Source organism: Podarcis muralis, chromosome 5 (assembly GCF_964188315.1).
Source record: "Podarcis muralis chromosome 5, rPodMur119.hap1.1, whole genome shotgun sequence".
NCBI classification, from domain to species: domain Eukaryota; kingdom Metazoa; phylum Chordata; class Lepidosauria; order Squamata; family Lacertidae; genus Podarcis; species Podarcis muralis.
Genome location: NC_135659.1, coordinates 42,740,737 through 42,755,699, shown reverse-complemented (window position 1 = coordinate 42,755,699; position 14,963 = coordinate 42,740,737). Strand labels below are relative to the sequence as shown.

Below are 14,963 nucleotides of genomic sequence, written 5' to 3'. Positions count from 1 at the left end.
TGAAACCTCCCTCCCTCCTGCCTTCCTTTCTTGCTTTTGAAAATCCATAAACCAGAGCATTGCTTTTATCTTGGTGGGAAGGTGACGGGTTCATTTTGTTGTCTGCACCAGGAGATGGCATTTAAAACCACATACGAGTTTAGTTTCGAGCTTTCTTCCTTCTGTAAATGTGCACAATTGTGATTCTGTAAAGCTAAAATAAACAAGACAACTCATCCTTTCATTTTGCAGTTGTTTCTACATAGAATTACGTTTTTCTAGCTTTCTAGAGTTTTGCAGGTCCCAGTTATCTGATGTACTTTTGATCCTCAAGAGTTTGACACTGATTTTCAGTAGGGCGCGCTGAGGTTGAACCGAGGACTGTACCTCATCCAGATGATTTACTCATAACAAACCTTGCCTTCTGGCACTTGTATCACAGCTGAATACTGTTAAACTGGATTCATCATTTCATTTGTTTCTGACTGCTCTATAATGTTTACATATCTTGCATATTAGTTTAAATCTTGCAGGGAGTACTGACTGAGGTTAAATCCTCCCACACAGAGTTCTTTTTCATTTCTTCATCTTGCTAGAAAGTATTGAACTTTTATAAGAGTTGAAATTCTCTGAACCAAAAAGAGAGAGAAATCCTTGGGATAATTCAGTGGTTGAAAAGGGTTTGCATACAACGGCAACAATGCTTTTCTCCATTTAACGGATAGAAATCTTCCTGCTAAAACAGTTGATGCTAATTGGTGATCAGGTAATCCAAGGGTGCTTATGAGCGACTCATTATGAAACAATATTGTACTGTTCTTGTGGCCGTAAGTGCAATGGCTGTGATCCAGCAATTTCTAATGTGTGTGTGTGTTCTTCTAAGGTGGCAGTAGAGGACCTTTGACCATTGGGCCCATTTCAGCCAAGTCATGCCCACCTGGCCTGCACCTGATGTCATATTATGTCAAGTGCAGAGCCGATCAAGCCATGACTCAGCCAAAAGGGGATTTGTGAATGCCAGTGATTAGCTGATTGCCAGGATTTTGTGGGTTGTACCTTTGCTCTCACAGCTTGATTTTAAACTGTTCAGACAAAACTGGGGCAGCTGACATCATTGTGACAAAATGGGTCACCTAACATCAAATTTGGCTGCTGGGGGTAATGATCTGGCCTACTGGTGAAATCCAGTTCCCCAGAGTTTCTCAGCTATCTTCAAACAGAAGATGACTGGTAGATACATATACAGTGGTGCCCCGCAAGACGAATGCCTCGCAAGACGAAAAACTCGCTAGACGAAAGGGTTTTCCGTTTTTTTAGTCGTTCCGCAAGACGAATTTCCCTATGGGCTTGCTTCGCAAGATGAAACGTCTTGCGAGTTCTTACGAGTTTGTTTCCTTTTTCTTAAAGAACTTGGTTTTGCTCTAAGACCTTATGAGTTTCTCTACCACTGACCAACAGAGATGAAATGGCAGCACAAGGAACCAGCTGTAGGGTTTCTCAATCATCATGCTCTTTCTTGTGAACCAGTGATAACTAGGATTATGCTAGTGGTGTGGGAATACAGACCTGCATGGGAGAGAATCTTATTGTTGGAAATAACGTAGTCCCTGCGAGAAGTGCATTAGCCATAGTCTTGCCACCACCAACTCTTCTTCCACTGCATTGTGGAATAGTAGTAAAAGGTTAACTCTTTACTCATTCATGGGTTGGGGAAGGGAAAATAAAAATAGAAATGGTAAAGCTTGAGTTTTTCTGCCCTCCCCAGTTTCCGCCTTCCTGAACTGGGGATTGCAAGTTTGATCATATGTAATGTGAAATATGGGTGGGCTTGTCAAGGGCAAAGACTTAAAAGCATGTAAGACATAGTAATTATCTGACTCTTGAGTCAGAAGTTACTACTGACCCACTCCTACTAGCACAATAATCAGATAATGATCCAGTGCTGTTTCATAAAAGTGTCCTCTGTTTGAGCCTATTAATATGCTTCCTTGTCAGTGGGATTGAAGCAACTCCTAGGCTGCTACTTCACATTTTTACTATTTAATTCCCTAACTTGCACAAATGGTTAACCTCAGATTAGACAGACATTGGCTCTTTATAATAGACAACCAGACTGCAGCTGGTACATGGCTGGGGTTGAATATTTATTGAATCACTTTTCATGTTTGTTTATAATAGTGGCAAGAAAGAAACCAGGAGCCAATTACTCAGACTTCATATCACCACCTGTTAAAGACCTTATCCCTTGTTTTTTAATTGAAGCGGTGGATGAGGGGAATCTTGCTATCTGCCCCCCACCCAATCCCAAAATACACTCTTTCCTGGAGATTGTCAGATCTCTTGGAACCATTGGTAGTCTTAATTTTACTGGGTGAGAGATTTAACATGAATTTGAATTACTTCTACTTGGATATTTATGTGCATTTTAACTTGCTAAGCTACAAATACCCCTAAATGCCCTCAAAGTACACTCTAGATGTCAGGAGCAGGCAGAGGTAAGGCTGATTTAGTTTGTTAGGCTGAGTAGCAAATTTCATCTTTGTCTTACTGTAAAATATTAGCAATTTGAAGACCTAGATCTAATGTAATTTCAGCCTTTATTCTGCTGCTTTCTGGGATTCTCCTTCTCAGGTAACGGTGAACATGAATAAAGTGTGCAAATAGGCCACAAAATATTGTACAAATAATATTGTAATATCAGTTATTCTTTAAAGATATGCATTTATCTTTTTTCTGACTGGGCAGATCCTCAGTGTGAGTGATCACATATTGTGGGAAAGGGAAATCTGGGGTGAGTGGGTGTATCTGAAACTCTAGAGTGATTTATTGGAAAGAGCAAATGGCCCTCAGCCAGATCCCAGAACCTCCTTTTATCCCTGTAGATTTTCTGGGAGAAGGACAAAATGATCTCCAGTGAAGAATAAAATGTCCACACCCATTGTCTGTGCCCAAAGATGTATTGATGTGCAAATCTTAATTGCGCCACACGTTTGTTGATAGTTTTTTGGAATGCATACAAATGGTATTTCAGTTGTAAGATGATATGAACATCTAAGTGTGTAACTAGAGCCAAGCTAGGGAGACGGAAATATCCTGTCCTGGCAAATTCTTGTGGGTATCCTCTAAAATACCAAGCCTGGCTGGAGATATTCAAAACCTGATGGTTTCCCAGAAGTACCAGTTAGTCTTTTAATTGGACTTTCCCTTTGAGTGCTGGCAGAGGCACAAGGTAGCTTTGGGAACAGTGCAATAATAATTTATGGAATGTGGTTAAATAATGGAGTAGGACACATAATATTTAGACCTTCCTGAAACTGCTCAGAAAACACATTTTAGATTCATATTTACAGCCACTGTCCCTAAGCATAACTGGAAGGAGGGTTTCATTTTTTTTAATAATAATTTAAAAATCCAGTTTCAGGAAAGGTATTACCTTTTGAAATAATTGCAGGAACTCTTGCTGTTCCGTTTTCAAAGTTAAGTAAGTAGAAAGTCAATGTTTCAAAGCCAGCTTCTGACATTGGTGCCAATTTTAACAAAATATGGGGGAAACTGGGCTAGCTTTAGTAGTGAGTCAGTATCTTTACCCCTCTAACTTCATGCCCAGTTTATTATTTATTTGCTGCTGCCACAGAAGTTGTCCAGTTAAGTTTATTTCCTCAGATGCCTTTTTTCACATGTTTTGCCATCCTGTTTTCCTCCCTGTGTAGGACTTGATCATGCAGCTCCATGGTAACTGCCACCATGAGGAGTCAATTACATAGGTAGATAGTGTTTAACACAGGCATAGGCAAACTCGGCCCTCCAGATGTTTTGGGACTACAACTCCCTAGCTAACAGGACCTGTGGCCAGGGATGATGGGAATTGCAGTCCCAAAACATCTGGAGGGCCGAGTTTGCCTATGCCTGGTTTAACATGAACACGATGTGTGTGAAACTTTTAAGTATCTGGATTTTAATTTCCCTCTTCAGATAAGCAAGTCCCCTGTGTTTGTCCCTGGAGTTTGGGGGCCCTATGACTCAGCTATGGTGCCGGGATTCTGGCTAAACGAGGGAGGCCAGAGTGCTACAGGAAAGCTGGTGAGTTTGGCTTTCTCTTCACAGTAAAGGGTCTGAGTTAAAAAAAGGAACGCTGCTAAGCTCCAAATGTGTTGGGAGCTAGTGGGATCGTATGGACTGCGGTGGGAATCCCAGTAATTCTGATAAAGCTACAAGCTAGCTGGGGCTAGTTGTGATAAGGGAACGTGTCCGTTCAAATCTTATAATCATCCAGTCATCTAGAACTGATGCATTACTGGTAATTATAGAAGTTATAATGTTGGTTCCTCATAAGCCATGGGAAACTTTGTCCATGTTATCATGGTATGTCCTTCTGATTCTCAACAGAAGAAAGATTGAGGCAAAATAGCCTCTTCTCCCTACATCAGGAGATAAAGGAGCCAGAACAAATATTTGTATAGTTATTAACTTTTTTTAAAACCTGAGACATAAACTATTTAAAATAAAAGCATGAAAGTGCCCATGGACCGCAGTTCCACCCATCCTATTCTAATCATTTTTTTGCTCAGACTGTTCTGTTGGTAATGAACGTGCACTAGGCTTTCTTACCAGGAGAGTTGCTGAGGTCAAGGGGTATGCATTAAAATTGGGTCATTTTAGAGGGGGGTGGGGGCAGTTATATGTTAGTTTAATTACCAGGCTGCTTACCTTGTGCTTAGTGGAACTGAGTGCGGCAGAATTTCCAGCACTTTTACTTTGGAGAGCTGTAGTGGTTGTTGGTTTTGTGTGTGTGTGTCAATTGGCACACGCATTTATGTTTGATAGTAAGGGAGTGTGTCCTGGAATGTGGAGCAAAGCTAGCCTGTTCTCAGGCATAGCATTTCATTTCTCAGCAGTAGGTGTGCAAGTCCCTGCTTGTGCTGTATACGCTGCTGCAGCTTAGACTGGCGTATAGGATGAAGCAAGCCAGAGGTTAGTTTCTGTGCACATCTTTTGAATGCATAGTTGCATAAAAACCATGAAACAGGTCTGTGTGATCCACATAACTGGCTGCTAACATTGTAACTGCACACAACTCGGCAATACACACAGTATATAGTTTTTATTTAAGTTCACTAGAAAACCAGATTAAATACAGTTAAATTAGATTTTTTTAAAAAAAGTCAAGACACATGAAACTCTTACCATATATCATGGACTGATATGAACACTCATCTCTGTCTTACTTTTCTTTTCCCCCCAAAGATAGAGCATGTCGTCCAAGGACACGCTGCGTTCCCAGAGCTACAGACAAAATCTGCAGCCAGGTCACCATCCTTATTTCTTCATCATTTTACAGTCTGTCTTAGAAACAGCAGTTTGGCAGCCTTCCAGAAACTAGTTCAGCTGGAATGTTCCAGCTTAGCTGGGATGTGGGTTGGGCTGCTTCTCACCATATTAAGTTGTTTCCCTTTCCAAGCTGGCTTTTCAACCTTCCCATTCTGGAATACAATCTTTCTTGTTTTGAACACCTGAGGACAGGTTCACGTGGGCATTTCTGACGTGCTGACGTCACCAGAAGTTGACTTTTTCCAGCCATTTTGTCCTTGTAAAATACCCTTACGAAAGTTTGGGCAGTCTAGGTTTTGAGTGTTTCTCTGGAGCTGTTTACCTGGACACGAATTTTGCCTTTGCAAAATGGCTTCACTTATCAAATTGCCACCGTAGAAATCATTTCTATAGTCAGCTTTCCATCTGAGCTTTTACAAATGTAATAATAGAGGTGATGCGAGAATAAATGGTTGAAACTCTGGTCCTCTGAACATTCACCTTTAGGCTGCAATACTTTTGTCCTAATGCCAAATAGTCTGCCTGGCCTTTTTGCTTTGCACATCAAAGACTTCTCTAAGTCAAGATCGGGTTTCCATGTAGGACAGCATATGCACCAAACCTTAGGCAGCCTCAGGCTAGCAGAATTTCACGTTTCAAATGTGAAGGTGTTAAATTCTAGGGGTGAGGTATAACTTGAGCTACCTTGCTATTGGCATTTTGCTCTAGACATGAGTAGATGTCTAGAAAAAAAGAAAGAAACAAAGGCATTACATATGTTCATCCTGTGAGGTTGTTAAGTGTAAGAGAAGAAAAAGCAACAGTACAGCCATGTTAATTCTGCCAGCCTATTACACTGTGGTTTACATGCTGGAAATGATTGTGGTTCTCATCCTTCTATTAATCAGTGGCCAGTCAATCATTTTGCCACGTGTCTAATTCATTTATTACTTAGAATTATATCCTTCCCTTCATCGCTTTCATGAGCCCAGAGCAGGCAACAACCATTTTAAAGCTGTAATATAATTAAACAAATTTACAATAAAACATTATATGGTTCTCTTCAGAACCATGTAACGTAATGGTGCGTAGGGTTCAGTCATATAAAGGCTGTGAATAGTCAGGCCAAGTCAAAGACCTTGTTCCCTGCCCAATTATTTCTGTGGACAGCCATGTCCAGAGATAAATTCAGGGGTTGGAATTCTTGCCTTGTGTTGCAAATGTAAGATCCTCTCAAGACATGTATTCCAAGACAGGAAATATGAATCTCCGTGATATCTCTATTTCTTAGCATAGTGAAAATAAAACAGAGAAGAAGCTCTTGCACTGCCAGCAAGTGCATTTGAGATGCTGCACTTAGTTCTGTCCAAAGATGCTGGACAGAAGTTTGTTGGTAAAGAGACTTATAGCACTTACTGTCACAGGCATGTGCCCAATTGCAGTTCTATAATGCTTTCCAGATGACTATTCTTTAAGGAAGTGAGTTTATAGTTGCAAACATAGCAAACAAGTCACATAAAATTACCATCCTTTCTCTCTATATATTATTTTGAACATCAAGTAGCTGTGTTGAATGGAAAGAAGCCAGGAGGGTCCTGAGTTGCTAAGTTTGAACATTACATCTACGGTAGATCATGTTATACCCACCTGTTAAGGCACCTATGACCACTTTTGCAAGGTTGAGTCAGACATCTTTGCTGGGGTGCACAGAGGAAATTTTAGTCAAGCTTGGAATTTGCTAATTTATCTGAGTCAGAAAGCGAAAAGCAATGGAGAGTCATACTCTGGTTAGTAGGCTTTTGGTAAATGATGGGGAAAGTGGCATTGTTTTGTTGCTGTTGCTGTTCCTAGTCCAATGGTGCCTTTAATGATTGTCAGGGGGGGCTGCGGGCAACACTGGCCTCTGTCCCCCTTCCCTCCTTCCTCTGATGCCCTCTCACGTCTCTGCCTCCCAAAGGCGTGCATAGCTGTTTGTTGCAGCAGCCCTGGTTACAAGCTGCCCAGGAGAATGGTGCCTCTGGGGCTGGCCAAGGAGTGCTTCACAGGTCCCTGTGGGGCAGTGTGAGGAGGCACTTCTTTTGGGGGCAGAGGGGGCAGCTCAGAGACCAGGGGCGACAGTTGTGGCTGCCCAGAGGACTCCCAAGGAGAGGGGAAAAGAGAGGAGGCTGAGGGAACCCTCCACAAGGGAGGGTGTTCAAAAAGGGGTGAGGGGCTGCCGGCTCTGCAGGCAAGGGGTGACATAACTGGGCTCCTGAGCCCCACAGGGGTGCCGTGGAAAGAATGGAGTTGGTCAAGAGAGCCATGGACCCATAAAGGTTGAAAAACCTCTGTCCTAGTGCATTAAGGACTTAATGTGTTAAGAATTTGAGCAGTCTGTAGTTCAAAACTTGCTGCTGTTATGAACTAGGACAGTAGGTGATCTCCCACCAACAACTCCCATTCTACAATATAAGCATAGAAATGATGTGCATATATCATAGCTGCAATAACAGAAGACTTGAGGTTCATGCTCTGGCATCTGCAGAGTATATTTGTTTTTGAAAGGGTATTCAGCTTTGAGATGCTGAAGAGGATTTGCCAGTTGGATTAGAGAGTAATAGTCTGCATCAGCTGGGTGCCCTCCAGATGTTTTGGACTACAGTTAGCTCAATCTGCAACATGCTCACTGTGGCTGATGTGCTTGTAGTTCAATACCACCAGGTTGGGGAAGGCTGGTCAACATGGTGTACTATAAGGCCATTTTATATTTTCATACCTATGGGAAGCTTTTCGAAGTAAACAGCCTACAGTGCTATATAAATCTTACATAGCTGTTGTGGTTTGGGGAAGTGGCCTCCTACAAACTGAAGTTTTGTTTTTCCTTAATTTCCTAAACGATTTAAACTCAAACTATCTAGTGACTTAAGATTAAGGCTATGATATTGCCTTGAGACAAGATATTCCAACCAGGTTTCCCCTATTCCTCCATCTCCATGGAAGCGCGCTGTTTCTCAGCTGAGTCTTCTATCCTTTGCGCACTTATTCTGGGGAAAGTCCTCTTCTCTCTTCTGCTTGCAAATGGGAACGACAAATGGAAACGAAATAAGGCTACTAAGGAATTGTAGTAACTTACAAAACTATTCCTGTGTTTTCCTCCACAAGTCACATAAAACAACCTTTAAAGTATGTGAATAATGATATGAATTAGTTATTTTAATGCTTTCCAAGTGCACTTCATTTTGAATGATATCCTCAGATAGCAAACACATGGTAAGCCCTAATTGAAACAATGTGCAGCTGAATGCTTAAATGCAGAATATAAATATACAGCTGCAAGGAGGTCATAAGTCAGAGTAGTAAACACATGCCAAATTCCCTCAGGGAGCTCATTAGTGCATGACTGAATATACATGCAGAGGCTAAATGAATATCACTATTTGGACCTCCAAAACTGAGACAATGACTAATCAATTGTAATTAGAGGAAGATGCTCTCCTATTGACCATCCTTTCTGAAAATGAAGTCTTCTCGGTACTCCCTGGAAGGCAAAACTAACAGTAGAATTTTAAAAATCCATCCCTGATGTTTGTAAAAGCCTATTCCCAAGGTTTTTTCCTAGAGCTTTATAAAGTGTGGTAATAGTAGCATAGTTTTACTGGCATGTCAGTGCATGCAATCGAAGGCTAGATTGCAATTCCCATGGATTTCAGTAGGATTTGGCTTGTTTTCACTTTCTTTGGATTTCACCCTCTGGGTACATTCCAGAGAAAACTAAGCACACTTTTAAGTTCCACTGATATGAATGGAAATTAAGCACTCTGAGGATTCTCTGGATTGTACCCAAGGCTTCTGTTGCTGAGCATGCTGTGTTTGCACTGTGCTTGCAAAATGCCATTAATATTCATGAGAAATTCCCATGATTTATTCCACGTGCAAACATTCTGTGTTTAAATCCCATGCATGCAGCTAGCTCTCCAGTGATTTCACAAGATGTGGCAATTCTCAAGCTTGCCATGTAGGTGTAGCCGGAGAAGGGCTAGCCGTTGATCTGTGTGGTCAGTGAGACTTAGCTGATGCTTTTGCAAGTGCCTGACTCAAATTAAATGAGATTAAACAAATGTGCATGGAATCAGGATGCAAACCTCTTCTTAAGTGTTGCTATGATAAGATCCTAGTTCCACTTTTGATTCTTACCCATACTGTTCAACAGTGCATACCTGAAAAGTAGTATATTGATATCATCCTCTCCTTCTCTTCACCTCCCTCTCCATATTTTAATTTGGCTTTGTAGGCCTTTTGATAATTTGTGTGTATATCTGTTTTAGGAGTACAGATCATGCAATATGTTCGAGGAATAACCTCTCTCCCACACCCCTTTTTCTTTTCTACTTGTTTTTCTTGCAGTGCTCAAAGTATATATACATACTTGAACGGTCACCTGGATCTGATTAAGAAATCTTTGCCTGTGGGTTTCCTCACTGTTGATTTACATGTTTGGCCAGATTTCCATGGCAACAGATCTCCCCTTGCAGATATTACACTAAAGGGCATGGTAAGAAACAGCCTGCCTTTGAAAACGGGTCAGAACAGAACAATGGGATAAAATGAGAGCTTGAAATGAGCATTTGTATTTTGAACATTACCATCCTTCTTTAATAGAAATCCCACTGAGTTTAGGGATTTTCCTTTCATTTGTTGCTGTTGAAATTGGAACTTTTTTTAGGATGCAAAAGTTCAGGATACTTCCCATATCATATGACTGAAACGTAAGGAGGTATGTTTTGACACATTTTAAATTTTTAATCACATTAGTTTTGAGCTTTGCACAGCTTCATACGTTACTTTAGGACTGGCCAAGCAGCTGAAGTATAGAAAAGCAGCAAATTTCAGATGAGAAGGCGCATTAACTGTTAGCAGAGAAAACAAAAAGAGTGCTATCCCATCTGAAAGGCTACTTTCCCATACTGTCCACTTCCTGCATCCTTATTTTGACCCATGAGCCATTAGGCCTTCCCAAGTAATACCTTCTCTGCCAAAGCAGTTTGCTTTCTTCCAGAGAAAGCAATTAAATGTTAAATCCACATTTAACATTAACAAGTGTAAACTCTTGTGCATTTTTTTGTGTGTGTGTGGGTTCTCTCCCCATAGCCAATTTCGGAGCACCCAGGGAAGGAAGGAAGAAAACCCCATTGGACGAGTGATAATATAATAATTTATAATAATAATTTGTTATTTATACCCTGCCCATCTGGCTGGGTTTCCCCAGCCACTCTGGGTGGCTCCCAACAGAATATTACAAACACAATAAAACAGCAATCATTAAAAACTTCCCTAAACAGGGATTCCTTCAGGTGTCTTCTAAAAGTCAGATAGTTGTTTATTTCTTTTTCATCTGATGGGAGGGCGTTCCACTACTGAGAAGGCCCTCTGCCTGGTTCCCTGTAATCTCACTTCTCACAGTGAGGGAACGGCCAGAAGGCCCTCGGAGCTGGACCTCAGTGTCCGGGCTGAACGATGGGGGTGGAGACGGTCCTTCAGGTATACTTGTCTGAGTCCATTTAGGGCTTTAAAGGTCAGCACCAACACTTTGAATTGTGCTTGGAAACGTACTGGAAGCGAATGTAGGTCTTTCAGGACTGGTGTTATATGGTTTTGGCGGCCACTGCCAGTCTTGCTGGTGTTCCTTAGGCGAATCCCACCTATAAAGTACCATATTTTTTGCTCTATAAGACGCACCAGACCATAAGATGCACCTATTTTTTGGATGAGGAAAACAATAAAAAAATATTCTGAATCCCAGAAGCCAGAACAGCAAGACGGTTCACTGCGCAGTGAAAGCAACAATCCCTCTTGCTGTTCTGGCTTCTGGGATAGCTGCGCAGCCTGCATTCGCTCCATAAGATGCACACACATTTCCCCTTACTTTTTAGGAGGGAAAAGTGTGTCTTATAGAGCGAAAAATACGGTATAACGTGACAGTTAGAAGCAGTGGAATAAGGCAGGCTTGCACAACTCCCATCAGTTGCAGTCTTGGTCTGTTGGGTATTATAGTCCCAAACATCTGGAGAGGCACCAAGATGGATTCACAGTAAAATGAACAGTTCTCTGTTTATGAACCTATATATAGATTTCATTGAAAAGTATGTTGGATGTAGGGGATGGGGATGAGAATAATGTTTAAAAACGCAATTGACCAGGAAAAATTCACCAGATTGATTTGTGTTATTGCTCATTAAACTGATGACTATCTAAGTATGCAGTAGCCCATCTCAGGAGAGTGGGGAAAGGTGCTTTCATAGAATCATAGAATCATAGAGTTGGAAGAGACCACAAGGGCCATCGAGTCCAACCCCCTGCCAAGCAGGAAACACCATCAGAGCACTCCTGACATATGGTTGTCAAGCCTCTGCTTAAAGACCTCCAAAGAAGGAGACTCCACCACACTCCTTGGCAGCAAATTCCACTGTCGAACAGCTCTTACTGTCAGGAAGTTCTTCCTAATGTTTAGGTGGAATCTTCTTTCTTGTAGTTTGGATCCATTGCTCCGTGTCCGCTTCTCTGGAGCAGCAGAAAACAGCCTTTCTCCCTCCTCTATGTGACATCCTTTTATATATTTGTACATGGCTATCATATCACCCCGTAACCTCCTCTTCTCCAGGCTAAACATGCCCAGCTCCCTTAGCCGTTCCTCATAAGGCATCGTTTCCAGGCCTTTGACCATTTTGGTTGCCCTCCTCTGGACACGTTCCAGTTTGTCAGTGTCCTTCTTGAACTGTGGTGCCCAGAACTGGACACAGTACTCCAGGTGAGGTCTGACCAGAGCAGAATACAGTGGCACTATTACTTCCCTTGATCTAGATGCTATACTCCTATTGATGAGGCCCAGAATTGCATTGGCTTTTTTAGCTGCCGCGTCACATTGTTGGCTCATGTCAAGTTTGTGGTCAACCAAGACTCCTAGATCCTTTTCACATGTACTGCTCTCAAGCCAGGTGTCCCCCAGACTGTTTGGGTGCAACTTGCAGCAACAAGATTGGGACTCACTTTAGAACTTTGTTTAGCGAGAGAATTGGGAAGTACTGAATTCTAACATCAGCAAGTTTTTCTCATTTTCACTGCAGGTGGTTGGACTGACATTATCTCAAGGCCTGGATGATCTTGCTCTTATCTACTTGGCCACAATTCAGGCCATTGCAGTAAGTCACTGGAAACTGGCACTTTTACAATGCTTCCCTTCGTTATTCCCTTTAAATAACTTAAGCCAATGGTACTTCATCCCGTTTGTAACTGGTTTGTAATTATGAATTATGAATTTATTTACCAAGCAGACATGATAAAAAAAGTAAAATTTCCAAGAAATTTCCTCTCAAAGTAAGTTCCCCCAGGATTTTGGAAATTTCATTCTTTTGTTCATATTAATGATTGCTCGCAAAAAAAAAAAAGTCCTTTTTTCCCTAAGTTTGCAAAGTTGTCTCTCCTCTGAACTTGTTGCAAGAAAGAGTTCAACCAGGAAACTTCTGTTTACTGAGAAATGTTGAGGAAAAATATCAGTTTAGTTATGCTGAAGACCAAATTAATTAATTAATTAATTAATTAAATTTGTGTACCTTTCCTTCATCTGTAGATCTCAAGGTGGTTCACAACATAAAAATACAAGATTAAAAACACAAAGTACATAATAAAAACAAAACAAAAAAACAATAACTCCTCTGCCTCATGACTGGTCTACATGGGCTATTGGTTTTTTTTTTTTTTAGTTACATTCTTTAGGGGCAACCTCCAGAAGGCAGACTACTTCTCAGGACAATAATGTAAAATATAAGAAACTGAATTTCACTCACTTTTGAGGAGCGAGATACTGTTACTTCAGTCCCTAGTGACAGCAATAATTAAGAGGCCACCACACTTTCCCATTCAACAAACATGGGAAGAGATAAGAAGCAGACTCTTAATTATTAGGAATTAATTAGACTTTCATCTTACTTTTCCACAAGGGATGGAATGATGGCTAGTAGGTCTTCCTGACAGCTGAGCCTTGTTGGCTTCTGATGGGTTGCTAGTCTTTGTTGCTATGTTTAATTTCTAGTATATTTTTCAGAATGAAAATAGTCTTCATTCTTTTCTGCCCTTCTTAAAGACCGACGGTGTAAGTGGAGTAGATTTGTCCACCTCTCTGTTTCTGTCTGAACTGTTGCCTGTGAACTATTAGTAGCTATTATGTTGTTTGTAGTCAACTGTATAACTGAATTCTGTTCAATTGAAATGCAAATCTGCAGCCTTCCAAGCACATTACAAATGCGAGATAAGGGGTGCTATGGAACGGAAATTCTTTAGCTTCCCGCTGTCCAAGTCAGCCATGTTTTTGTGTCACCTTGGACGATACCAGTTGTTGCTGTTCGCTGATGGGGGAGGGGCACACACAAAGGTGTGCAGGCAATACAGATTAGTTTTCGCATTTCCTCACATCATGGCACTCCACGAAGCCCAGCGGTGAGGGCAGATTCTGTGAATTCCACTTGTGCTGTTTTAACAGTTCTCTTGACAAAAACAGGATTACTCCGACTGAACCTGGAATACATTACTGTTAGCCCTATTATTGCTCCTCTTTGGTGAGCGTAATGGCAGTGCACTTGGTGCTTTACCATCCCTTTTAAATTTAAATAAGAAATGCAAGTGCTTTCTTGGAAAATGAGAACTACTGATAATGTCTCATGAAAGGGATTGCAGGCAACAACTTTCCAATGCCAAACAAGCACCGTGGCATTATTCTATGCTAATGAGGTGGAAGCTTTCTCAGTTGGATATCCTGGGAAAACCATCTATTATTCTCCAAGTGCTTCATTGCACATGGCTGCACTGTGCTTTGAAATTAAGCCTCTACTGGTCCCCTTTACCCGTATCCCACTTTAGCGATTATTAAAATATATAATATATAAAATTAAAGGTGATGTCTTCTTAGATTTTTCTTCACAGATGGTTCTTTGTGTACAGTGGTACCTCGGGTTACATACGCTTCAGGTTACAGACTCCACTAACCCAGAAATAGTACCTCAGGTTAAGAACTTTGCTTCAGGATGAGAACAGAAATTGTGTTCTGGCGGCACGGCGGCAGCAGGAGGCCCCATTAGCTAAAGTGATGCTTCAGGTTAAGAACAGTTTCTGGTTAAGAACAGACCTCCGGAACAAATTAAGTTCTTAACCCAAGGTACCACTGTATTAGCAGTGTAAATTAAGGCAACAGAAAACCCAACTAATGAGAGGCTGTAATTTTCTCTAATTCTCAGAACGTGCGAATTTCCATGTTGGGTATTTTTTTATTTTTAAAAAACATGGTTTTATTTTTTTAGTAGATAGTTCACATTGTATCGGCACTAAATACAGACACATTACATCAATTTACAGTTGGTATTTGCATTAGTCAAAGCTGCATGTTGCCTGCTATGCTTAAACATGAGTTTAACTTTAAAATCTAGCAAAAAAATGTAACTTTTGCCACTTATTGCTGACCTTTTGTTTTCTTTCAGTGAGAGACATTGCAAAAAAAGGAGAATTTTGCATTTGATGTCTCACAGTTTGCATATTTCTATGCCTATGTCAAATTAACTTAGTTCAGCATTGAAATGGCGTCATTTCTAAGGGAAACCATTTCTCCCCCAGATAATTGTAAGAATAGTTTTTAGAGCGTCTTCTTTGTAGAA

At 41.0% G+C, this 14,963-nt stretch overlaps 1 protein-coding gene across 6 annotated transcripts in view; it reads left to right on the top strand.

Annotated features, from left to right (window-relative positions):
* The window catches only part of FGGY (FGGY carbohydrate kinase domain containing), a 162,576-nt gene that overhangs the window by 81,209 nt on the left and 66,404 nt on the right, over positions 1 to 14,963 (top strand). For 4 of the 6 annotated variants that reach the window (XM_077928691.1, XM_077928688.1, XM_077928687.1 and 1 more), the window contains 4 exons: positions 3,952 to 4,059; positions 5,224 to 5,285; positions 9,670 to 9,817; positions 12,387 to 12,461. In XM_077928691.1, the coding sequence (XP_077784817.1) occupies positions 3,952 to 4,059; positions 5,224 to 5,285; positions 9,670 to 9,817; positions 12,387 to 12,461 (393 nt within the window). The remainder of the gene's footprint in view (positions 1 to 3,951; positions 4,060 to 5,223; positions 5,286 to 9,669; positions 9,818 to 12,386; positions 12,462 to 14,963) is intronic. The other 2 variants (XM_077928690.1, XM_077928689.1) reach the window with 2 other exon arrangements.